This window comes from Morchella sextelata, assembly GCF_020137385.1.
Source record: "Morchella sextelata strain SCLS chromosome Unknown scls_11, whole genome shotgun sequence".
NCBI classification, from domain to species: domain Eukaryota; kingdom Fungi; phylum Ascomycota; class Pezizomycetes; order Pezizales; family Morchellaceae; genus Morchella; species Morchella sextelata.
This window is the reverse complement of record NW_025408626.1, coordinates 1338007-1363183: the sequence shown is the minus strand read 5'-3', so window position 1 is coordinate 1363183 and position 25177 is coordinate 1338007. Positions and strand designations below refer to the sequence as shown.

At 46.8% G+C, this 25177-nt stretch overlaps 7 protein-coding genes across 7 annotated transcripts; 4 read left to right on the top strand and 3 right to left on the bottom strand.

Moving 5' to 3' along the window:
* Positions 1-3406: 3406 nt before the first annotated feature.
* Positions 3407-3607, bottom strand: H6S33_001776 (uncharacterized protein; the record flags this gene model as incomplete). The annotated part of the gene is made up of 1 exon (XM_044833141.1): positions 3407-3607. The coding sequence occupies one exon, from the start codon at positions 3605-3607 to the stop codon at positions 3407-3409; it is 201 nt and encodes a 66-aa protein (XP_044693837.1).
* A 3274-nt stretch (positions 3608-6881) lies between these two features.
* H6S33_001775 (uncharacterized protein) lies at positions 6882-9285 on the bottom strand (the record flags this gene model as incomplete). The annotated part of the gene is made up of 4 exons (XM_044833140.1): positions 6882-7844; positions 7901-8644; positions 9043-9159; positions 9277-9285. The coding sequence occupies 4 exons, from the start codon at positions 9283-9285 to the stop codon at positions 6882-6884; spliced, it is 1833 nt and encodes a 610-aa protein (XP_044693836.1).
* A 2687-nt stretch (positions 9286-11972) lies between these two features.
* Positions 11973-13164, top strand: H6S33_001774 (uncharacterized protein; the record flags this gene model as incomplete). Its single annotated transcript, XM_044833139.1, has 7 exons — positions 11973-12013; positions 12063-12166; positions 12219-12245; positions 12339-12529; positions 12781-12844; positions 13035-13104; positions 13161-13164. The coding sequence occupies 7 exons, from the start codon at positions 11973-11975 to the stop codon at positions 13162-13164; spliced, it is 501 nt and encodes a 166-aa protein (XP_044693835.1).
* Positions 13165-14280: 1116 nt separating this feature from the next.
* Positions 14281-16286, bottom strand: H6S33_001773 (uncharacterized protein; the record flags this gene model as incomplete). Its single annotated transcript, XM_044833138.1, has 6 exons — positions 14281-14512; positions 14621-14958; positions 15021-15483; positions 15569-15987; positions 16060-16136; positions 16232-16286. The coding sequence occupies 6 exons, from the start codon at positions 16284-16286 to the stop codon at positions 14281-14283; spliced, it is 1584 nt and encodes a 527-aa protein (XP_044693834.1).
* A 1381-nt stretch (positions 16287-17667) lies between these two features.
* Positions 17668-18917, top strand: H6S33_001772 (uncharacterized protein; the record flags this gene model as incomplete). The annotated part of the gene is made up of 4 exons (XM_044833137.1): positions 17668-17677; positions 17742-18141; positions 18203-18563; positions 18621-18917. The coding sequence occupies 4 exons, from the start codon at positions 17668-17670 to the stop codon at positions 18915-18917; spliced, it is 1068 nt and encodes a 355-aa protein (XP_044693833.1).
* A 1547-nt stretch (positions 18918-20464) lies between these two features.
* Positions 20465-22271, top strand: H6S33_001771 (uncharacterized protein; the record flags this gene model as incomplete). Its single annotated transcript, XM_044833136.1, has 5 exons — positions 20465-20560; positions 20642-21577; positions 21643-21851; positions 21903-22110; positions 22203-22271. The coding sequence occupies 5 exons, from the start codon at positions 20465-20467 to the stop codon at positions 22269-22271; spliced, it is 1518 nt and encodes a 505-aa protein (XP_044693832.1).
* A 1632-nt stretch (positions 22272-23903) lies between these two features.
* H6S33_001770 (uncharacterized protein) lies at positions 23904-24583 on the top strand (the record flags this gene model as incomplete). The annotated part of the gene is made up of 2 exons (XM_044833134.1): positions 23904-24145; positions 24202-24583. The coding sequence occupies 2 exons, from the start codon at positions 23904-23906 to the stop codon at positions 24581-24583; spliced, it is 624 nt and encodes a 207-aa protein (XP_044693831.1).
* Between the last annotated feature and the right edge of the window lie 594 nt (positions 24584-25177).

Sequence of the window (25177 nt, the reverse complement as noted above, 5' to 3'; positions counted from 1 at the left end):
CCCACCGGGGGAGCGGAGTCCATATGCTTGTGTTTCCGCCATCACAATCCACGCAAATGAGAAATTCGGAGTAATCTCTTTTCATCAAAGTACCGCTGCGGGAAGGTTCTGCTTTCTCGCTCGCGGCGGCCCGCGAGGGCCTGGGGTGATTCTTTCATTCCTGCGGCGACATCAGAAAACAAGGGTCCCCCCTCCTTCACTACTCCTCTCTCTCTCGCCTGCTCCCAGTTCGTCCGGCTTCATCTTGACTCCCCGTCAGGGGGAGTCTTGGTGGGGTTGGTGTTCTTCGGGGGTTGGATGAGGTGGGGGGAGGCGGTGGGGGGTGTGGGGTGTGCCCTGTGGGAGTCAATGCAAAGATTGTTGGGTGAAGCCACTTTAGTGCAATACGCGGCGTGCCCTTATCCTTCGCGGGATTTGGGTATAATTCGATTCCGATTACTCTGACGAGGAGAACGGCCTTCCTTTTTTCTCTTTTTTGAGGTATGTAGAATTCCTTCCCTTTGAGCTGTGAGCTGCTAATTTTGGGGTGTGGTGGGGTGGTAGGGACGGTGTTGGTGTTGGTGGTGGTGGTGGTGGGGTGATATGGGGATGAGATGGGAATAATGGGGTGTTCCCTTTCCTTTTTTTTTTTTTATTGTCGTTTTTTATATCTTGTCTAGCTGTAGAAATAAAAACTCTACAGCCTAAAAAAAAGCCTCTCTAATTCTCTCGTCCATTGTGATTCTAGTGACTAACTCAAATAACTGTGATCATAAACCTTCTCACAGTGTGCTAACCTTAGATACAGATATTAACGAAATGACTCACAGACAAAACAAAGATACACCGAAAGACCAACGAAGCCCAATATCCGATATCCACCAGGAAAAGAGTCAAAAAGAGTCCCTACTCCAACCTAGCGACCCCCGAAACCCAAGTCAACATCAGATTCACTATTTCCGATGAGTTGGCTCTCAATATCAACAAAGATAGTGCCTCTATTGGCCTTTTGAACAACCCTCGTGACGATACAACCAGCGCTTGTCTTCCTCCTCTTGAGTACCGGAGAAGATCCGCCATTCCAGCTCCATGATAAAGAAACCACCGCTAGAAAAGCACCAGAGGAGCTTCATACTAAAAAAAGTACCAGCCTCCAGATTCAACACTTAGGCACAGCCCAGAACCATGGCCACTTATCTTTAGCAAAGGGTACCTAGCACCATTACCGTCGTGCTGTCTTTGGCATGACTATACTATCTTGTTCGATCTTCTGGCTGGATTACACCCGCGAGCAAAGCCGGCCGAAATACACACACATATCAGCATCGAAGCTAGATATAGCCTCTCTATACTTCCTGCCTATACTACAAGACGACGAATCCCCCAAAAGCCGAACCCAGCGGAACAGGGCTCTTTAGCTGCGTGGTTATGCGGCTGCTGCATGCGGTCAATTGGACCCCCTCCTCCTCCTCCTCCGCTGGTACGATTATACCAGATGGTTGTTCGGCGGGCTCCAACCTGGCATGGTGAGGATTTGCGACAACAGTGGAGAGCGGGCAAAACAAACAGCCTGGTACCGTCACGTACCGTGGCAGTGTAGCTCTATATATCAGAGCCTTTCTGCGTGGGGGCGGGCAGGGAAATGAACGCTTCTCCACTAACGTCTAGCCCCGGAATCGCAAAACAAAAGCTCGACAGCAGTTGGGGGCCGGCCGAGGGAGCGAAATACTACTAACCACAGCTCTCTCCCAGAGGAAAGAGTATCTATCATGTCTGCGTAGCGTGAAACGGCCTCAACTGCTGAGCAGTCTTCCCGTAGAGCCAGTAGTACACTAAGAGGAGGGAGGAGCAGCATTCTTCGTTTCGCGTTAGTTCCTGCTAAGCCTATGTATCAACAAGTGGCCGGGGAAAGAAAAGCAAACCCAATAGAGCCCATTTCAAAATCCAGTAGCCGTTCCCATATCAGCCAGAAGCTTCTCACCATTTGTAGCGGACGTACTCTAGCGGAGGTATTGAGACCTAGCGGTGTTTGTATATACATTATATAGGGTGCTCGCAGCAAGGAAAGACGCAGGGTAGACTTGCATGACACCTCTTCTTTCCCCTTCGAACTACATATGTGCCTATAGACAGCCCTAGATCACCATATATATATATATCCGCCGCTCCCAGACCCAAACTGCAACGAATCTAATTCACAGGTTCTCACTCGGCCTATGAGCCAACTCGATACAGCGTGTGGTAAAATTACTGTACAAGTATGGGAAGAGTCCTATTGGCCGAGTCAGCCACTTAAACCCTGTTTTTGGACCCCCAGTTTCTACAATAATTCTATCTCTCGCTGTAGAGCGGTGGGCCAACATATCTCCAGCAAGAACGGGGGCGCGTAGTGAGCCGCCGCAGTCCGTTTGATTGAATCAGTACATAGATGTTACCCTAGGCGAGAAGCCAGCATCTTGACCTCTAATAGGTTGACGCAAAACCTGCAGATCTGGCCGGTCGACTATGTATGTAGGATGCCTTATCCAAGCATATGCACCCCCCCACCCTTCACATGCTACCCGTCCGTCTGCAAGCCAATACCTACTCCTCGCCAGCTGCATACATCTCATCTAAAACCCAGAATCTACATATATTTATCTACCGCTTCCCCCAATCTTAAACTGGATCAAGGAATGAGACATCCATACAGCATTTCTGCAGAGGTACAGGTACCGTGGTTTTGGGGGAGTTGACTGCAATTGGATACCTGCCTGGTGGGGTGCTTACTCAAGTATATCTTCGATCAAAAATGACCCGTGAAAAGCCCCCGCTGTACACGTATCTGGTCTCCCACAGATTCCTTAGTCAGTATACAGTGCGTCTCTTTAGGAAAGGATGCAGACTCTGTAGCGAAGTCACTATAAGCTCAATCATGCGTCCCACATGCTGTCCGGATGTCAATGTACTCCTCGCCATCTACATACTCATCTAAAACCAAAAATCTCCGCTTCCCCCGGTCTTCAACTGAGATATCGGGGTTGAGACACCCATCTACCCCGCTAGATTCGAGGAGATTGGGGAGCCTGCGAGCCTGTATTGAGGATGAGTATACTGTGGATTGGAAGGTGGTCGGTGTAGGAATATACGAGATGGTTCTAGCAATATCCCAGCTGTAGAAGAACAGCATATCGTCGATAGGTGGTATGGGGAGAAAGGATCAAGAATGACCCCGCGATTGCGCCCCAGAGAATAGCTGACGGCACAACCTTCCCCCCAAAGAGAAATTCCCACCACGACGTCGATCCTACGCATGCACGGCGTCGATCCTGCACGAGCCGAAACCCTATATATCTCTCTACCTTACCATTGTTCTCAAGCCGTCTTTGGCTGCCAAATATGGGATTATGTGGCCAGTCTACACATGGGCCAGTGAATGAAGTCCCCCTCACATGCTGTCCACCTGCATGCCTGCCAACGCTCCACCCCCAGATGTCTCTCCTTCTGTCATGCACCGGTACCCCTCGCCATCCACATGTCCATCTGAGACCAAAGATCTCCATACATCGGCTGCTGCCTTGATCTTGGGCCGAGACAGGGACTGAGACATCATCTCAAACTTCAGTGTCCTCCGGCGGTCGACGGACATCTTGTCCGGAACTTTACGGGGCTTCCTGAGAGGGAAGTCACGTTGATGTTATCATCGCTTTCGGGATAGGAATACCTCGAGAATGCGCAGCTATGTGGGTGTTCAATAATTGACAAGGTCTGGGTGAATAGCTATACGCCTAATTGAGTCGCCCCCATCGGCGTGAGCTATGGGTAGTTTTTGTGAATGAAATAACTGTGCCATTGGGAATGGGGAACACTCGGAACTGAGAAGGGTAAGCTTTGAGTGGCCTTTCTAGTAGACCTCTAGCTCTAGGGCCCGGCCTGATGTTTTCCTCGTCCCAAGTGACTGACACCCGTGACAAGCAGTACTTCACATAGTATTGGATGGGCGCCGGTTATCAAAATGAACGATAACAAAGGCCAGTTGTAAGGAATGACAATAGTAGGCAAGGCCTGTGCACAGAACTGTGGAGGGTTTGAATAACTTTGGCAAGTTCTGCTACATGCAGAATAATGGACCTAGTGTATTAAAGAACACGATTCAATCTTTTTAAAGGGATGATATGACAAGGTATTAATTCGAGCCCTTAAGAAACTGTCTTAACTAAAGCCTCAAGTACCACCTACCAGCACATGAAGACAGATATCCCCCCTTAGCTACACATCATTACATGACTAAAGAATACCCCTAAAACAAAGGTACCGCCAAAACTCGAAAAATTGGCTATCTCCGTCCAGGGATTACCATTCGAGTGATTGGTTGAATGGCATCGATCTGCATAAGAAGTTTCCCATAGAAGTAATTTTGATCTAGCCAATTTTTCGAGTTATGGCGGTATTCCCATACACATTACTGCGTGCTTACTTTCAAGCAATACCATTGCTTCACAAAATATCACTCGGAAGTCAATGCAGATAGTTCGGATGGAAGCATACGCAGTGCATACTGCTCTGCAGCACCCGGACCCCAACTATATAAAGTAGTAGCAACTTAAGAAGAGGCGTGTATGCTCTACCCCAACAACGTAGGTTTCTTCATGAAAGAAAGGAGATTGACCTCCATCCATCGTTTAGCCACCAACAGCTGCAATCTGACTACGGGAATCACTCCCTTCACTTCCCGGATTCTATTGTCTCGAAATTCTAGGGGAAGTGAAAACTCTTCTGCTCGGGCGTACGCGTCTTGGCATAGATAAACCGGCTTGAAAAGCATGAGAGCGGCGGTATAATTCGTCCTCACCTTGTCTTGAACTCTTTTTTCTTAGCCTACGCAAACACGGGCTTCGTATACTCAATCGATTTCCTCTAGCTGCATCTACTGATGATTAGTCTTCGGTAGTATATTTAAAGAATCAAGCCACATGCCTTAGAAGATATTCATCTGGGCTGAAATTGTGGAGGAAGGGTTGTTGGTACGTTCAAAGGGAAATGATAACTTAAAAAAGACATGGTTGATAAACGGGATGTGAAGTTCTGGCACTGTCTCAGTCATGAAACACCTGCTAACTAGGCTAGTGTTCATCCCATCTCAGAAGAAACCAGGCCCAATGCTTCTTTTTTTCCTTGTTACACATACACACGATTATGAACTTGGTCCGAAATGCCGCAAATTTCCCCACAATATTCAATCCAATTCCCTTCGAATTTCCCTTAGGCGAGAGTAAAGACACAGGCCAAGCTGTCTTAGCCTCTTAGCTCCGACCAACTCACTACCACGCCCTCCAACTGCATTCCCCAATGCCAATGTCTCTCCCTCCCTACTCGTCCCTCCCACACTCCTGACAAAGCGCGGGTGAAGCTTAACTGGCGCCAGCGGGTGTTATATTCCCACCTCCACTGCCGTGTCTGCGCGTATCGATAACTTTGAAAACCCTTTCCCCCACACATGCACCCTCTCTCCCTGGAAGCCATAACCGCCGCGACCCTCCCAAGCCAAAACAGGCAATGAAACCACCACTCCACAAGATCTCACTCGGCCCGTCCACGCAGATGCGGCTAGTTCCATACGTCAGGATTTACAGTGCATACATGATTGCAAGGTCACATGTCTGTGGGTGGTCCGTGATGAGGTGCCTTAGGTATGCATGGCATGGTAGGGGAATCGCATGGCAGAATAGAGTATGTACATGTAGGTGCTACGATTGGTGCAGGCCCAACGACAACTAAGAATTAAGCATCATGTTCGATCCGGGCCCCACCAGTAAGGGTGTGGGTATCTCGTGCACTGCAGGCTGGGTGTTTATTCGATATGGCCGGCATTGCGTGCCCAACGTATGTACTCTGCTGCTGGTTGGGGGTAAATGAGACAGTTTCACGATCTGCTTACTCTACTTACGATGCAAGATTCGATCCCGGATCGGAGAGAGGAATGTTAACGGGTAAAAATAATATAAACGATGTACATGAACCAGCCAGCCTCAACGAAATGTAGAAAGAAAAAAAGAAAACTCCATGCCCTAAGAATATTAAGGACCCAGAAGAAAGAAGGGGTAAAATAAAAGAAAAAAGAATAGTGCTCCCTGAACAACTAACCAACATCAAACCAATCACCTTATAGCTATAAAATCGACCATATCCACAGTTTAAACAGCCAATGAGAAAAGACTTGGTGGGACATCCTCGGAGGGGGGAAGAAAGGCAAAGAATTTTTAGAAAACAACGGAGGTGAGTAAGAAGGGTAGATGTAAACCACAAAGGAAAAGTAAAGGAGACAGCATAGTACGGAGGCATTGTGATTACAATGCTCCACAGTTAATGTAAATTGTTCCACCAGTTTTTTCGTTCCGGATGAATAGTGCCAATATCATCGATACTTCCAAACCAATGTCGTCGGTGCTTGCAAACCAAGCATGAACCGACTAGGCCGACTGGTCATTCAAGAAAAGCCCACACCCCCTCTTCCACTCCCAAGTCCCACTTCCTGCTTGTACCACTGATCGACCTTCGATCAGTAAGCCTAGATATCACAAACCTGTTCAAACACCCCAGGGGTTATTTGTGCGCAATCAAAATATGACACGAAGTGACAATAAATGAAAACCAAAGTCCATATCATACGTTTTTAAGAAAATGAAAAACAAAAAAAAAGGAAATTGAACCCTCAAAATTCGTTTTCTCGTATCGTAATTGTTCAGAACCCCTCCCATAAAAAACAAAACAAGATATCCACAAAACAAAAAGGAGATGGATGGGGCTTGAAAAAAGCTTGGTAAACAACAGACTACATTGAAGGTTAAGTAAGAAAAGAACTCCAGCTTGCAAAAAAAAAAAAAAAAAAAAATAGACAAGAAAATAGTGAAGTAGCGAGTAATCTAGCTGTAAGCATACAGCCAGAGCTTCTGGTTTCGGCTTAATGCAACACTCAAGTCTTGGTCGCTCTGAAGACTAACCATCTGTCCCGTCGGTTCGTCTTTGTACTCGATTTCTGTCAATTGTATGTTCAAACGCTCCTGCAGCTTGTCCTGTAATTGCGCAAACGAAACCTCTTTGGGCAGACGAATAGCAATGAGATCGTCCTTGTAAGTGATCTTAATCTTCATCATTCCGCCAGGCTGGGAGGCATTCGATCCTTGTGTCTGCGCACTCATAGAGCTGTCTTGTCGTAGCATCCGGGGGGGCTGGAGATCGGACGCACTACGAATCTGAACTTGTTGCGCTTGGGAGATAACATTGGTACCTATGCGGCCAACTGAAGTACGCGACGGAGGTGCTATTGATGAGTATCCGTTACCGTTAAGATTGGCCTGCGACGATTGTCGTGATGGCTCACGGGAGGAATCACTAGATTGCTGTGATCCAGTGGATTGTCTGTTGTCATACTGCTGAGATGCTCTGTAAGTCGTGTCGACGTCACCAGGTCTGGGCGCGAAAAGCTGCTTAACCAATCCGGACTTTGAAATATAAGAGGGCATAGCAAGAAGGTTCTTGATATAATCATCCAAACTCTGTCGCCGTGCGGCAGATATAGTATCTGTCACGTAGGTAACCGGGCCGGGCATGTAAGGTAGGATGCGCTGCTGCCCAGTGTGACCCGCCTCATCCTTGAACTCGTCTAGTAGAGCGATCTGGAAGTCATAGAAATCTTCGTAGAATCGGCATAGACTCCAATGTCTCCCATCCTCCATGACCGCGTTCAGTACGTACCAGTACCGTCCATTCTCAAACGAGTAGCTGTCCACCGAGCCAGAAACAGGCGCCACAAGCTGCGGCTGTCCTTGAGATGACGGTGTTCTCGAATGACGGTATTGTTCCTGGGCGTATCCCTGTTGCATGGTCTAGAAAAACGTCAGTGACTTCATCCTGCGCATGAAATGGTCTCACATAGTCTTACACTTCTATTGCTATTGGTGCCATTTCCATAGCTATTGGGCTCGCTCAAAGACATGTGCTGCAGCCTCTGAGTTGGTTCGTCCGACTCGAACTTCCCCAGTGAGATACTGCTGTTCTTGTACTCGGCAGCCATCTTTTTCCACTCTTCAACCTTGGGCACACCAGCGCGTGCAATTGCAGCTTGGGCATCCTCAACGGGCTGTCCAGTTACCATGTCTCGGATCTCGATGAAATCCACCGGAATCAAGCCTGGACCCCCGAGACGACCGATGGGCTTCGCGACGAACCAGTCCTTGTCTGATTGTGCGATCACAATGATGGCTTCTCCTGATTTTGCCTCCAACTCATCCGCTCTCTCTGCTGCAAAATCATACAGCACAACACCGTAGAGAGGAGAGCCTCCCTTGCCACTTCCAGTCATTCTCTTGACATCAACTCCCGTCCCCCCCGACGTTACACGATCTGAAGTACCCATGAATCGGTCCGAGTATCCTGAATCTGCGTCTGTTGCTCTTCTTAGAATGTCGCTTGCACCAGACGCGTTTGAGTCGGCACTGTCACGTTCGTTCTTCCCGAGTACCTGAAAGTAGTTCACGGGCACAAGACCTCTGGCGTTTGTAGCGGGGTTGCAGGCTTCGTACCAGTCGGTGTCGTACTCTCTTCCAACCAAGTGGAAAAAATCTCCCTTCTGAAAGCTTAACTCTTGATTGCTGGAGGCGTTGTAGTCAAATAGCGATCGAATGACCTGAAGAAAAGTTCGAGTTAGCGCGACGTTGATTAAAGCAATTTATCCCACCCCCTCCCTGACTCCCCGACCCATTCCGCCCCCCCTCGTCAGGGGGCAGCAGCTATTCAGGAAGGAGTCTCGAATCGACAGGCTCGAGCGATAAACTGGGGTGCCGAGTGCATGAAAAAAATAATTCAAATGAAATTCAGATCATGAAATCCCAACACATTACGCAAGAGCCCCAAGCAGCTACCACGAGGAGAAACGGCCCGCGCCCTACTTAAGGACAAATGAAACCGCCCAGCAGCCTCAAATGCACAGGACAATGACCTCACCACGTCTCGCGCGACGCGAAGGTAGGATAAAACAAAAAACAATGAAAATAGGAAGAAAGAAATAGAAGTGAAAGAGCATACCTTTTTTGGTGGTTGTATTGTAACAGCTGATTTTGGGGTGATGGAGATGTGGGATATTTTGGGGCCTTGGTATGAATCGGTTTTGTGATGATCGCCCTTGAGTGATTTGCGTATGCCCTGTTTTTCAAAAGAGAAGAATGATTTCTCACGATTAACACCTGGACCTCCTCTTGCGCTGACACTATCTCGTGTGCTGCGTTTTGAATCAACAAGCTGCGATAGCGAGCGACCCACCTTTATCATTTTTTAAATTGGGAATGCGCCAGATTCTATATGGCGGCAGCGGAGAGAGGAGGGGAAGGGAGGGGGGGGGGTGGGAAAGCGTAGAATGCGGTTCCTCTCCCGTTGGATAGAATAGCGGGTTTTTTTGTTTTTTTTCGTGCTGCTGCTTTTTCGCTTCCGTTGCTGTCGCTCTTTCCTCTCTGAGCTCTCAGTTCGTTTTCAACTATGCAAGTTGGTATTCGATTGATGCTATGCTTTATTGCTGTAAATTCCACTGCCGGGAAAGTGCGCGCTTTCGAAGCCGTCGATGGAGGATTTTTCGCCTATCGCAGCTGCAGATGTCTGGAGGCGCGCGAAGAGGAGTTGTGAGTCTGTGGGTTCCGAAGATGTATCCGGGGCTGCAGATGAGAAGAGGGAAGGGGAGTAAAGGACCACACGAGGAAGACGGTCTGTGCGGGATTGTTGGACAGGCAAGGGGGGGGGGGGGGGGGGTGTGGGAGCAGCAGTGGCGGTGAAAGAAGCCTTGAAATAGCGGTACGTAGTTGATATATGTCACTGACTTTTTTAAAAAAACTCAGCGTGGTTGGGGGAAGGTAGGAACGTGATGGTAGAAATAAGTGAATGACGAGTACTGTTTGAGGTAGGAGAAGAAGGAAAAACCAGTAAGACGCAGAGCACACCGAGAGAGATTATACAAACAGGCAGGCAGCAGCAGTAGAATGAATAAATTCTTTTTTGGGGAGGACAGCTGGTTAGTAACAAGCAGATGCACACCCCCCGGCGTGCGGTAAGGGGCGAAAGGGCTGAAGCTAGTTAAGGCGCTGGTAGAGATTGCACAAGGTGGGTGGGGAGGGAAGGAGGTGGGGTAAGGGTCCTTGGTAGCCTCTCTTCTTCTTTTGAGTCGTCACTGGAGTCAGTCCAGGCGCAGAAGGGTGCGAGAAGCGAAATGAGGTTGAAGCCACAGGGCGATATAAATCAAGAAGCGGGAGGTTGAAGATGAGGGGGAGGTTTCTTTGAGAGCTCACTATCTATCTAGTGCCTATGAACTACGGAAACAAGGGAGGGTGTCTGGAAAGTGGGAGATATCGCTCTAAGCTGTAAAAGAATAAAGTGCCGCGACAACTTCCAACAGCAGCGAGCGGGGGGGGAGAAGAGAAGTGGGCAAGTGGGCAAGTTTCTGTCCGTCTAATTTGCGCGTCGTGACTCGGGTTTCCACGAAACAACAAGACGGGGGAGATCGGGAGAGTGAGAGAAGCAGAAAAAGGTAGTAAGAAAGCTAAAGAATTAAAAAGCGAGGACGAAAGTGAAGAATCCCTTGAGCAATTGTCAACCCGATCTCTCGTGATGGAGCGCAGATACTCAATGGATATAATTCATGCACGTTGGGCGACTTTAAAAGTCTTTTCTACAATTGCAAGTGAGGCAGGGTAGAAGGGAATGATGCTACATTGCAGGCAAGCAAGGACCAGGAGGGTGTGCACTGTGCAGTGCGGGAATAGATTCAATAATAGGGCTCGGAATTATGGACGATGCTGCGTGCTTGCGTGCTTGCTTGCGTACCTGGGAGCAAAGCGCAAGCAAGGAATGAAAAAACAAATCCCAATGGTATCCACAGATCATCTAGGTGTGTAATTGAGGAAGGATTAAACATGTGGTGCACTAGACGTGGACGAAGTGAGTTCATGGCATGTATGTACATATGTATGTAGTGCTCTTCAGCTTCATGACAGTTCTTCAGAGTGCAGTACTATTTACTATTGGTGACTACTAGTACAGGTACCACCTGCATGAACTACCACCACTGTGACTCTGTACCCTAAGGTAACAACAAATAGGGTCCAAGTAACTACAACAACAACAGCAAACGGTAGGAAAATCGTGATGTCAGTATCGACAAGTGATAATATGCATCCCGTACTAAGGCAATACCCGCCTTTCGACCTCGAATATGTGCATGGAGTAAATAGGTAAGTCCTTTCACCCTACCTAGGCTATCCCCCCACTTCTCTTGAGGCTTACAGAAGAGTACAATACCGTAGGTACTGTAGAGTAGATATTACTTATACTCATATATGTACTCTAGAACCCATTATCCGGTCCATCGTGAAATCGTGATCTCCCAAGCTCGAGGAAACAGAGCTTGCCTGCCCGCCGGCACTGCCCATCCGTCATATTATAATTCGCAGGACGTTGTCCCTTTCTTTGGGGCCGTCCTGCCGCTCGGCAGGGAGAACGTGATTGATGTGGGCGCTACCTGGCAGAAAAAAGAAAAAATCGATAGGTGTGGTGTGTGGGTGTCAGAAACACTCCCTCTTGTTGCGCCCTACAAAAAAAAAATGGGATTTTTCGTTTTTTGGGCCACCGCCATGACAATTGAAGCTTGCTCGTACGACTAACCCTACGCGTGGCAAGAGATCGCTCATAACCTCCAACCTCCAACCCTACGAGTCTACTCTACAGGCGCAGGCGGCAATATATATATTCATAACACGTGCTATCGAGGATAATTAAGAGGAAGAAAAGAATATTTTCGACTGACGATCTGAGGTTGGGTCGATACGCTATGCTGTAATAAGGCACGGGTGTTCTCTCATAAGGACAAAGGGAAGTACACTCACAAACGATGTCAAAATTAAAGCTGTCCTCTGTCTACTTACAGAGGCGATCCTTTAGGGTGGGGGCAGCTATAGCCATCTCGATTAAAAGTTATGGCCTCGTCTTCATTCACTCAGTATCAATACCTAGATAGGTAGCACATGAGCTGCAAAGTACCGAATACATGGCTGAACCAGAGGCAGGGTCCATGCTTGTTTCTGTGCGGCGAATCGCCTCCGCCAGTCGGAACAGCAGCTTCCATGTCTTGTCTCGCTCTTTCGGCGACAACAAGAGTCATTAGAAACTGGTATGGGGATCTACTTTAGATATCTACCCTACATACCTGATACCTGGTGTAGATACATCTCATTGCACTTGTCTCAACTGTGATTTTAGTGCTGTTGTCGTCTATCTGATAGGGCCACGTGCAAAAGCTAGAATCTTATCTTGATAATAATACTTTGCTTGACCGATGACAGGCCGGTGTAGGGAACTAGCATGTGAAGATCCTGCCCTTAGACAACATCTATTATTCATGGCTTCACCTGTGTTTCTCGAAACTTCATCAGTTGCTAATATACTTAAAGATGATGCTTCGTTTCCATACTGGGTAATCAAACTCATTGCCAATATTGACACTCATGTCGTCAAAGATAAACCAAAACTAAGTGTTTCAACAACTCCGAACACAAAACACGGAGAACCAAAACCATAAATTAGCGCGCTCACCCGGAGTGATCATAAATCTCCATTCATGGTGCAGGTTGCCAGCCTATATTCTGTCAATGATATAATATCCTCAAACCTTCAACTAAGTAACCTCCAAGCATAATGCACAGCCCACCCACCACCATGGCCAGCAACCAGTCAATATAAATTCGCTGACCGTTACCACCAATACGAGGCTGGCTTCTCCCCCAGCCCCAATTCGAAGCACATCAAATTGTAGATCTTATATCTACAGGAGCAGAACCTGATACCAAATGTACATCCATCTCCATCTTATCTTACCCCATACTCATCTCATCATGCTACCTTGCCTTACTCGCTAGCTTGATGATTGACGTTTAAGCCCCCGGCAAGCCTTGTACCATTTCTTTCCTTCTTTCTTTTACACAAGTGCAGGAGGGCGCATAAGGATGACAGTTTGACATCTGACATTTGACATATCGGAGATTTTCTTTGCACAAAGTGCACTCAAGTGGACGCACATCGCGCGCACACACTCACACTTTCCTTATTAGAGTACATGCCGCCGCCTTTCCCGCCATCATGTATGTATTGTGCTCAATGTCATGTAGATAGTTTAATTTTTCCTCCTCCTCCACAAAACCATCCGCAGAATCCGGAGTCTCGGTAGTTTTTTTCCCCCTCCTCGTCGTACTATATCGGTGTTTCGGAACTTATTGATGGTACGCAATGCTATACATATGGAATTTAAACACTGCGGAGAATAGAAGTGCGGTGACGTAGTGTACATGTAACTACTATGTATGCAAGTCTATAACACAGATAGCAGAACAAGATCCGTCGAAGGTCAAGCATTAACACTTTCTCGAGGTACGCAGGCCCGATTACCCGATAGTAAGGGTTCGGGTATCGGTGGGTTTTAATCCGCCTAGGACATCCCTTGCTGACTTGCCCGATATGAATCCGGACTCGAAAAAGGTGAGATGAAACATATTTGTTCGAGAAAAATCTTGTTCTGGGCGGGGGAACCCAAGTACCAGGTTTCTACAACTTACAGTCTTACGGCATTTGGGAGTACGGACCCTAGTTCCTTGAGAGGGAAAGCATCATACCCCGCAGGGACCTATGGTCAATGGCCCGCAGATCCTAACTAAACCTCACTTCCCTAGACATATGTGCAATTATGTATTATAATGATTTCTTCCCTTTATTGATATTATGGACTGTATAAGTATCTTGATGGTGTGAACTATGATACGTGGAGAGAAAGATGCACATGAAGTAAAGGGAATCGAACTCCCAACCAACCTCCACCGAAAGAAAACAACGCCCTGAAATAGATAAAAAGAAAAGTGCCACCCTGTCCAAAGATGCAAACAAAAGAAAAGAAAAGTGAAAGACAGGGGTCAGAGATCAACGGCCCTGCTCCAGATTATTTTGAGTCCATATCTGCAGTGATTGCCTCGTTCGGCCCGTTGTTTATTGTCCGTATGCCTACTTGGGGGTTGGCTGCTTATATATTCGCCTTGGGTTCAGATGGATTTCGTGGTTATTTTTGTCTTCATGATATGGCGGGAAAGGAGTTAAAAGAAGGTTGAGAGAAAGGGGAGGGATGGGAGAAAGAGCAGCGTAAGTGCCGTTAGGTAGCAGCCGTTTCTTCCGACGATACGTTAAACAATTTAAAACAACGAGCTTCATGGTATAAAGATGATTTGTTGAGAATCGTATTTTCTACAATTGCCCCTTGATATCAACCTTCTTGAATGCAGACTTCTTTAACTCTTCGAATATCGAAAGTGCTTTGGTTGTTTGAAAGCGAATCGTCCTGGGAACACCCTTATCGTCCGACTTCTGTTCGATAAGGTCCTGGGCACCGCTGTCGCACAAAAACTGCACGCACTCGGTATCGCTCTCAAAACCGAGTTCTTCAGTCAGAAATCTAATATCAATATCGGGTCGATAACTCCACGAAGCGAAAAGACAAAACCAGAATCAACGCCACGTCAGCAAGTCTAGACCACGTAAAAGAGCCGATAAAAAGACAGTAGGACCAAGGAATATCATGTCTCACGCTTTACAGATAGTGCACATGGCAGACATTCTTTCACGAGCAATAAATGAATCCATCAGGTATCCCCCCATCTTGGGTGCTTCCAAATAGAGCTTAAAGAACCTGTGAAAATTGCCGGCTGCAAGAACGGAGCGTACTTGCAGGGCATGCTGGACTGACTTATCTTGTTTGTCTACAGGGGTTAGGTTCGCTAGCAGATCGTTCATGTCGGCGCGGTTGCATGTGTGAAGGAGATAGAGAATACGATACGCCTTGAATTCTTCTTCGTGGCCTTTGAATCCTTCGCCATATAGCGAATAGAGCTGAGTCTGGCACTGATTATACTCACCCAAGTCGCCCTGAACCATAAAATGTCAGAAGCAAGATCAAATAATACCAGGCTGAAATGCATGCAACTTACTTTCTCTAGCGCTATCCGCGCGTGTATTTCGTAAACCAAAACTGTGAAATCCGTCTTGATATGCTGAACTGTTAGGTCTTGCCGAAGGGACTTGAACTGGTCGCAAATATAAGAGTAGTTTGACTCGGTCCTCCATTTCTTCTTTAGAAGTTCGAGCGTCTTTTCCAAAACATGTAGCGGCCGCACCTGTGTAGGGTCCGGAGCTGATGTAAGTCGGAAGTATTGTTTCTCAAGCTTCTCGCAAGTTCCAACTAATATTTTGCCATTATCAATGGGAGTTGATGGATGCGGTGACTGGGGCGAGACACGATTGTTACTGTCCTCGAATCGTTTTGCACGTTTTTCTTTGTCACGTTGGCTTAATTTATCTGCCGCAGAGGAATATTGATGAGTATCATGACGAGCGCGCTTGTCAAATCTATCATCCGACCTAATAACAAGGGATATTTCATCGCTACTAGCACTAGCAGCATCACGTCAGTACAAGTAGGCCAGTAGTGTTGGGTAGGTATGATCTGCCCAGGCTCTAGTTGCACTTGACTGCTCACCTTTTTCTTTTTTTACCTCCAAGCTCAAAGTTAATTACGTTGTTATATTTAGGCTCTCGATTGGATGGGGAATATCTCCCAGAAGTATCCAACTTTGGTGGCGGAGAGCGCAGACTGTTATTGAGCTCCTGCATAGTTATAGTCGAGTCTTCCTTATCTACCCTGTCTTTCTTTTCCTGAGCCTTCTTCGCCAGAACATGTTGAGGTAGTGGCATATTATCCCATTCTATGGTCCATACAACTTTTTGATTGAACGCGTCCGTAATAATTCTTTTAAGTTCTACTTCCACTTCTGATTTGGACTCTGGCGGGCAGTCTTCGAAAGTTCGAGCGACGTACTGTTTTAACTTATCGGGGAAAGTAGTCTTCTGCCCAGATGATGGTGACTCTGCAGAAGCTTGAGTCTGTGTTTGTGTTGACTATCGGGGGAATCGAATTAGAAACGGCCCTTCATCGTTCACAATCTCATAACAGCAAGGCGGAGTATTCACCTGATTATATGAATAACCTGGTCGAGTGCCGGAAGAAAGCGTTTTGCGTGCATTTACCTGGGTGTATGCACCGTTACCTGTATCGCAGCACCCACGTCAGAAAGCCGCTTTGCGCACATATGAGATAGGAGGAGCAGAGTTAAGGCAACGTAATAAGCCAGAGTAGACTCACGATTACTTCCGTTAGTGTAGCTGGAGCCGCCAGACCTCCATGGTGGTGCAGACATGATCGATGTTGGTTAGAACTGATGTTATTAAACGATAAGGCAATACTCGTGTCCTTAAGAGTAAAGGGGCGTAAAGTTAAACTGTAGAGGAGTAGATTAGTTGGTACAAGATATTGATGATATTTTTAATGATAAGAAAACTTTGGGGGGGGGGGGGGTAAAACGCGAGAGGAGTTGAGATATTTTTTGAAGGGAGGAGAAAGTAACAGTGGAGGAGGTTGGAGCGGAGGTGACTTGTAAAATCCCTGTAATCTTCACTCGGGTGGGTAACTGGCTGATTAAGGCAGGACCACACCGTCATTGTACCAATAGTACGTAAGGCCCTCGCAGTAGAATCGTACATAAACCGATCGCTCTGCAGATAGCACTTTGGAAGATCAGATTGAAAAGTTAATTCAAATTTGACGGCGTAAATTTGAACCTTTGTGCAGCTTTGGGAATTTAGATCTGTTGTAGTTCGAGCTACCCGGGCCCAGTGATCTCACGTGACTTGATAAGACACGATTCTGCTGGAAAGAATTCAGAAGCTACATGTAGATACCCTGCGATAAGAATATATATTAAAAGTAAACCCCCACAGTCCGAAGCCTTCTGGCAGTCTTTATGTACATTTGTGCCTACATGTACCTATAGTAGCGTACTCTGGGTTTGTGTTTGATTCGATCTCATTCGTGTAACTGTATGTATAGTCGTACCAGTATGTTACCCGGCAATGGCAAATCCATGTCCCGAGGTTGTCACGGCACGTGCACCGAGGGAGAGAAGCCCACAAACCAAATCAAATCTCAGAAGATTCTTCTAAACCAGAGCCTGATCAATTGAAGGTAATCATGAAATGACCTTTATCTCAAACTCCTATTGAGATCTAATTCACTCCATAATAACTGTGTTTATAAGAATTGAATTAACCAAATAAGTAAAAAAAGGTATGGTGCCCACAGTCTTAAAGGTAACATGAGAAAAACGCCAAGTCCCGAATAACTTCTCAACCACAACAGATATTAAAAATCTGTCAGGTAATTCTCTTGTTTATTACTATTTCTATAACATTTATTGACAGATTTTTAATATCTATTGTGGTTGAGAAGTTATTCGGGACTTGGCGTTTCTCTCACGTTACCTTTAAGGCTGGGGGAACCATATTAGTAAAGACAAACCTAGGAAGGAGCTGTGTCGGCGGCGTGACTTGGGCCGAGGCTCACTCGCTCGTGCTAGGCCGACTTTCACGTTCACAGAGCTCCTTCCTTCCTTAAAGCCATGCTTCCCCACAAAGTTACCTGTCTCTCTCATCAGGACAGGTTCACATTCTCTGCCTTCATCTTCCACTCAACTACCCACTCTCAAATCTCGTCAGCTCTTTATCCTTAGAAACATATCCGCCATGGCTCCTCGTAAGCTTCCTGTTCTAGCTAACAGCCAAACATAGTATAGCGTAGCTAACCATTGTTCCCATAGAAATTCGGACTGAGCTCACCAAGCTCTTCAAGATTGACCACCCGGTAATGCTCGCTGGTATGAATGTTGCCGCTGGTCCCAAGCTTGCTGCTGCCGTCACCAATGCCGGTGGTCTCGGTGTTATTGGTGGCGTTGGCTACACTCCAGATATGCTACGAGAGCAGGTTGCGGAGCTCAAGTCTTTCCTGAACGACAAGAAGGCTCCATTCGGGGTAGATCTCTTGTTACCACAAGTCGGTGGTGGTGCTAGGGCCACTAACTACGACTACACCAAGGGAAAGCTTAATGAGCTGGTTGATGTTGTGATTGAGAGTGGTGCGGCGTTGTTCGTTAGCGCTGTTGGTGTCCCCCCAAAACACGTTGTAGAAAGGTTGCACAAGGCTGGTATTCCATACATGAAGTAAGTAAATGCATTCCTCCAAACCACTTCGCTGTGAATCTATCACGCTGATATGAAAAAGCATGATTGGGCATCCCAAACACGTGGCAAAAGCTATTTCAGCTGGCGCCGACATCATTTGCGCCCAAGGTGGTGAGGGTGGTGGTCACACTGGTGACGTCCCTACTTCAGTCTTGATTCCTACTGTTGTTGAGCTCTGCAAGAACACCAAATCACCACTCACTGGTAAGCCAGTTACCGTTGTTGCTGCTGGGGGTATCTTCAACGGCAAGTCGCTCGCTGCTGCTTTGATGATGGGTGCCCAGGCCGTCTGGGTTGGCACAAGATTCATCCTTGCCGAGGAGGCCGGCGCACCTAAGGCCCACCAAGAGGCTGTACGAACTGCTGGCTTCGAGGACACAGTTAAAACCATCATCTTCACTGTAAGTTTATCGTAATATCAATACTTTTCCCGAAAGTGCAGTCACTGATATTTATAGGGTCGTCCTCTCCGAGTACGCAAGAACGCGTACATCAGCAACTGGGAGGAGAACCGGCAGGAGGAGATTAAAACACTTACATCCAAAGGTGTTATTCCTGTTGAGCATGATATTGAAGAGCTCGACAAGGCAGACAAGCTTGATGACGACACCATGGATAATGCTAGACCATGGCTGATGGGCAAGGTCGCTGCTGTCGTCAACGACAAGAAGCCAGCGAAGGAGATCGTTGAAGAGATGGTTGCTGAAGCAGTTGTAATGCTGAAACAAGGCGAGAAGATGTTGGCGAAATTGTAAATGGATTCCGGGACTTAAAATGCAAGGGCTGTTTACGGTGTAACGCGTGTATCGTTTCTGTTTTTATTTTCTTATTTTGTGATCTATCAAAGGTCATTCGTATATTTCAGGCATACAATCACATATTTTGACATTTCAGCCCTCTAAAGTATTCTCAAATTTCAGCTGTTATTCAAGCAGATAACAGTAGAACAAATTATATTGCCACTTACAGTGTAGCCAAGAGCCTGCTAGACCCCTTCTAGGGAGCGAGTGATATTGCGTGATCGACTGTACTTACTTGTAGCTAATAGTAATAGCTACATGTGCGTAGAATCCCAAATGTCTGAATAAGTTGCCTAGTCGGAGGAATCGCACCTGTACTCAGGTGGTTTTTGATTGGCCTGATACACTCAGCGGCCTCCATGGTTCGCTTTCAGGCAAACCATAAAAAGTAATGATACAAAGTAATATCTTGTGAATGCCGCATTTCTGGTCGAAAATATACTGTCGGATGGTTTTGTTATTTTTTAAAAGGATAACTATATAGTGTAGTCCACCACATAGAAAGGCGAGGTCTTTGGTGCGACAATCACGTTTTAAGAGTGACTCTTCATATATCGATCGGTTACCGTAAGCCATCCAGTATAGGGTCCATTCCCAAAAGGCAGGTTGGATTCTATCTGCATGATCGCTGATGTGGTCACAGTAGGAAGTGGTAATCTGGTGTATCTTCTTCGTGGAGATAGAAAGCTGTGAAAATGATCGAGAACCAGAAGAGGCATGGTAATAATGCTTATGGCGCCAAGGCATCAGCATATTGTACAGCGATTCACAGGCATTTGGCGAATACACCCATTTGACGAACAGGGGTCACGGCCAATAAGAATCAGGATATCTTAGTCAAACTCGCAGTTTGACTGGTTGCTGGCTGGTTGCTACATACAAATTCGCCAAATGGGTGTATTCGCCAAATGCCTGTGAATCGCTGTACACTTGTGTCGCCGGTGCCAGAATAACGTATGGTATGTCGATCGCTATCGCTGTAAACAGTCAAGTTTGGTTTTGGGCGCCAAGACAGGCACCAGGAAGGTCTTTTTTTGGATCGAACCATAGCTGTTTGAACTCTATTTACACTTGCAGCAGCTCTATTCTACGGATTGATTAGCCAGGCATCCCGGGAGTGTTACTGCTTGCTCCTCTTGTGGCGGATGTAGCTTCCCGTTCTTGTTATTTTCTTTTCTACATATTTCTTCTGTTACAGTGTTGCTCCTTCGGATGCGCTTGGCATCTTTCATACTAGCTCACCTACGGCCACCTCCACCTCCCCAGCAAATTTGGGAAAAAGAGCCTCATCTGCTCTAATCCCAACCAACCACAAGACCCGAGCCTTCGACCGCCGCTTAGAACTAGGGCCGACGTCCAAACGACGACACGCGCCTGATCCGAGGGCTCGTCATATCAACTCAACTCCTACCTTAATACCCACCACCCCTCTCGTGACGTACCAACGCCAAATAAAATAGAAGGAGTATATATATCATAGCTACAGGTGTCTGAGCACTGCTATGGGTGTCATCAAGAAGAAGGCAGCCAACCCCGGCCGAGTAGAGCCTGGCGTGCGCTACCATTGCGACTCCTGTAATGGCGACATTACATTCACAGTACGTATCTTCACTTCACCCCTTAAACTCCCCTTATGCACCATGAGGGGGGATCTTTGGTCACGCTGATATATGGCCTAGGTTCGAATACGCTGTGCTCACTCGGCATGTACCGACTACGACCTCTGCGTTCCATGCTTCACCTCCGGCGCACAAACTGGAAACCACAACTGCTCAACACATCCCTACCAGGTCATTGAACAGCACTCGTATCCGATATTCGTTGAGGGGTGGGGCGCGGATGAGGAGCTACTGCTTTTAGAGGGCGCAGAAACCTATGGGCTTGGTTCATGGGCTGATGTTGCGGACCATATAGGTGGAGGACGGGACAAGGAAGAGGTGAAGCAGCACTATTTGGATACGTACATCAATTCTTCTCGTTTCCCGTTACCGGAGAAGAGCGACCCGAATGATACAAGTTTTGCGGATATATCTCGCGAGGAGTTCCAGGCGCGGAAGAAAAGACGTATCGACGCCCGGAAGAAGGAGGCGGCGGAGAGTACACCTACGGCTCCGAAGAAGAAGCCGACCACATCTGCCCCTGCCTGCCATGAAATCCAGGGGTATATGCCTGGCCGCATGGAGTTTGAGACTGAGTGGGATAATGAAGCTGAGATGGCCGTCAAGGACTTGTTCTTTGAGCCAGGGGAGGGGATCAATCCAATCACAAAATTGGTGGAGCCGGAAGTGGAACTGAAGCTCACGGTGATGGATATATATAATAACAAGCTTACTCAGCGAGGGCAGAGGAAGAGAGTTATGTACGAACATAACTTGTTGGAGTATAGGAAAAATACGGCAATAGAGAAAAAGAAGCTCAAAGATGAAAGAGAACTTTTGATCCGCGCGAAGCCTTTCGCAAGGATGATGAACAAGAGGGATTTTGACGATTTTTGCGAGGGGCTGGTGAAGGAACAGCAGCTGCGCCAAGCCATAACGCAGCTCCAGGAATGGCGTCGGATGGGGATCGAGACACTCGAAGGCGGTCAAAAATATGAAATCGAGAAGACGCAACGGGTAGGCTACCTTCTGGCAGGGAATTCCCGACTGCGTGTTTGGAACCTAACACAACTGGCGAATAGTCCGAACTACTACGCAATAAGTTGGCACCATTAGACCGCGTGTCTCATCGCTACTCATCGAAAGCAACACCTCCTGTAGAAACGCCCCCCATCAATCCGCTTGTTCAGCCGAAATACCCACCCACTTCTGTCCCTGCTGATCTTGCTGCCTCTTCACCAACTCCAGCGAATAATATACCCTCATCCCCATCACCATACAATAGTAGTCTGTTCGGCAATAAAAAACCCTCCCGAGGAAGTTTCACTAATAATAATGACAGTCTCAATGGGAGAGATGGTGTAGCACCTTTGGCGCTTACTAACGAGAATGCCACCGATTTGCATTTATTATCACCCGCAGAACAGCATCTGTGTAGTACTTTGAGGATCCTGCCGAAACCGTACCTGGTTATGAAGGAGGTATTGATGAAGGAGGCGATGAAACATGGAGGTGTGTTGAAGAAGAAAGTTGCCAGAGAAATTTGCCGGGTAAGTCTTTTGTTTCCTTTCCATCACTTCTATAATAGGCTTGAATGTTATGGGGTTGGCATAAATGTAGAGGCTAACGGGGCTGGGCACAGATTGACGTAAATAAGGTCTCAAGAATTCACGATTTCTTCGTCTCGAGTGGCTGGATTGGGAAGGCTTGAACATATTAGAGAAAAGTGGCACACCTATTGTTCTTACCTTGACGCTCACTTGGCATATACTGTCCCCTTCCCATATTGACTAACTATATTTTATTGTGTCCTCGTTTCTCCGTTATTTTCTGTATACACTTCTTTCTTGCTTTCCTTTAAGTCGTACGTGGGCAATGAATGTCGCGTTACGCACTCGTGGTTGGGTAGGGGCGAAAATTTGGGAGTATAAGGTTAACTGTTACGGAGGCTTTCTTCTGCTTTTTCAGATAGGTTTCTTTTGTGCTGGATTCGATTCATCCTGCGATCTGGATCTTTTTTTATTTGTATTTAGCAGAGCTCTTTTTTTTTTATGAATACCATGGCATTATATTGTTCGTGGGTGGGGGGTTGAAGAAATTGGTCAGAGACCGAGCTTAGAGAGAGCTAGAGGAGGACGGTTGGTGACCAGGACATGGGAATGTTAATATTTGATACATCATAGCAATTTCGAATATCAGTGATGCAACATTGTCGACCTGCTCCCTGATTCGTGGCCCCAATGGGCTAACCTTTGATCTTACCTAAATTTTAATGCAACCATCCTCCAAACTGGTCCCAAAACCCTACGCCAAATTCATCTCCTCCCTCCCTCGAGGATGATAGGAATAAGCGGAGTCCCTCAAAGACATGAAGACTGAATTGTAGCTTTACAGAAATCCATCCCTAGCATTCCGATCTCAGGGCCTCTGGCGGCTTACCAGTCACTACTAACGGCATGCTCCATCTTGGCCTAAAGAGCTATCCCCTCGACAGAGCCAACAACTCAACCAGGAGTATCAAGCTCGCCTCTCTCAGGCTCTGCCAGCAGCACTGGGATCTGCGTGATCATATTCTAGGAAGCTACGAAGGCCATCTACAATGCACATGAATATCGCATGATGTACTCTACTCTAATGGAGTTCTAACGCAATTGCTGGTGGTCGCGCCCTATTAGTTTTGATGCGGCCGCGGAGAAAGCCAATGAGGCGTCCACTACTTGTGCTTGGCCCAGCCTCTTGCAAATAATACCAACAAAAGGAAACCGGGAGGCCTGTTGAACATGCTCAGGGAGCTTATTTTAAGAAAACGGGTTATCAAGAAATACCACCTTATCTATGACGAAAGAAAAAGTTTTTATCGACTTCGTTTGGCTCTACTCTACCGCTACGATTGGGTGTTTGCGAGTGATCGCCTGTGTCTCATGTAGGCAATACGATCTTCTGGATCCATGCATGTAATAACGGCTCCACTCCACCTTCATCGGTCCCGGAAAACAAACGATTTAACACTCAGATCAAAAATCAAAGCTGCAGCTTTTTTTTTTCCCTCCTCATCCTCCCCCACTTTGTTGTTTCCTCAGGTTTAGAATCAGTCCGACGTGTAATCATGCGAAACAAGTGATTGTGTTGACTCCTTGGCGAATTTTCTCAACCAGCTCCTGCGAGAGGGATGCAACTTGTACCTATCGGATCGCAGGTGTTATTCCTTTTTACCCTGCAGTGCAGTTCCCCGCCCCGCGCCGGCTTTATTAAAAAGCTGTGAAGGAACGCGGGCGATAAATTGAAGCACATAAACATACATCCCCATCGATCAAACGCCGCAAAATCAAAAAGTTTGGAAAAAATGACTGTCTCTACCAGTGATACTGAACGCAAGGACTCATATGTTTACCACGTTATTCGAGAAACCACAGATATTCTCTACGACTATGGCGACAGCCATATCCGGGGAACATACAAAACACTCGAGGAGGCTAACGAGGCCGCAAGACGGGATTTGTTTAAGGAGGATGAATATAAGAAGGCCGATCTAGAGGATTATTCGGAGTCTACCAAGCAGGATGGAACGGTCCTTATAAACGCTGGGTACATTGCGTATTTTACGTTAAGTTTATCTTTTGCTAATTCTCCGTTGCTTTTAGAACCGGGGAAGTCGACTTCATTGTCAAAGTGGTGTGCCGAATCATACCATCAGACCTGAACTCCCCCGACAGAACTGTATATATCGTTAACCGGACGGAAACAACAACATCAAAAACATCCTCATCTAATACAACAACAACGGAGAAGATATCGAAAACGGTTGGAATCTACCAAAAAGAAGACAGCGCAAACGAAGCCGCCGAAAGGGAGCTACGAAAAGCCGCTGGGATCAAATCATGGAGAGACCGGAGAAAGTTTAAGGGCGTGTTTAGGGAAGAGTACGATCTGGAAGGATTATTTGAGGGTGCCGCGACCATTAAAAACGTAGGTGCTGGTGAGAAGGGGATTACTGTTGTGGTTGAACGGAGGACATTGGAGTAGGTCCTGCTTAGAAGTGTATTGGCGTTTACTTGTGTTGGCCCTTTCTTTCCTTTTTACTCTCGATGGATGAACACATGAACATCCTACCCCTCCAAAAAGTTGTTCCATAGTTACAATTCTTAATGCAGTTTTCCTACCAGATTCTTCGCATTTGAGTGTGATTATTGCTGTTCCTTATGCGATCGATGGTATGAGATCAAGCCGACTCAGTTCGCTCCTGGTAAATTGATCAGCGGCGGCTTCGCTTGATTCCTTACATACTTAAGCTACTAAAAGAAAAAAAAATTCATTCCATAGGCCTCGATCGATTCGGACCCGTATAGTCATCTTTTCCAGGAGGCATTATGCTGCTTAGAAGTTTCCCGCACGCACATACTCAAGAGAGATGCCCATCAATTTAGTAAAACATTTACAGCTGTGCTGGACCACGTACCAGCTCGGTGCAATTTTACTCAGGCTAGGTTGGTGGTACGAGTGATAATAGGTGACCCAGATAAAGAGCAATTTCGAATTAAGGTTTCTTTTTGTTGAGGTTTTGATTCCGTCGGTTATATTGTACTAAAGCTTCGACCCAATAGTATACTATACATCAAG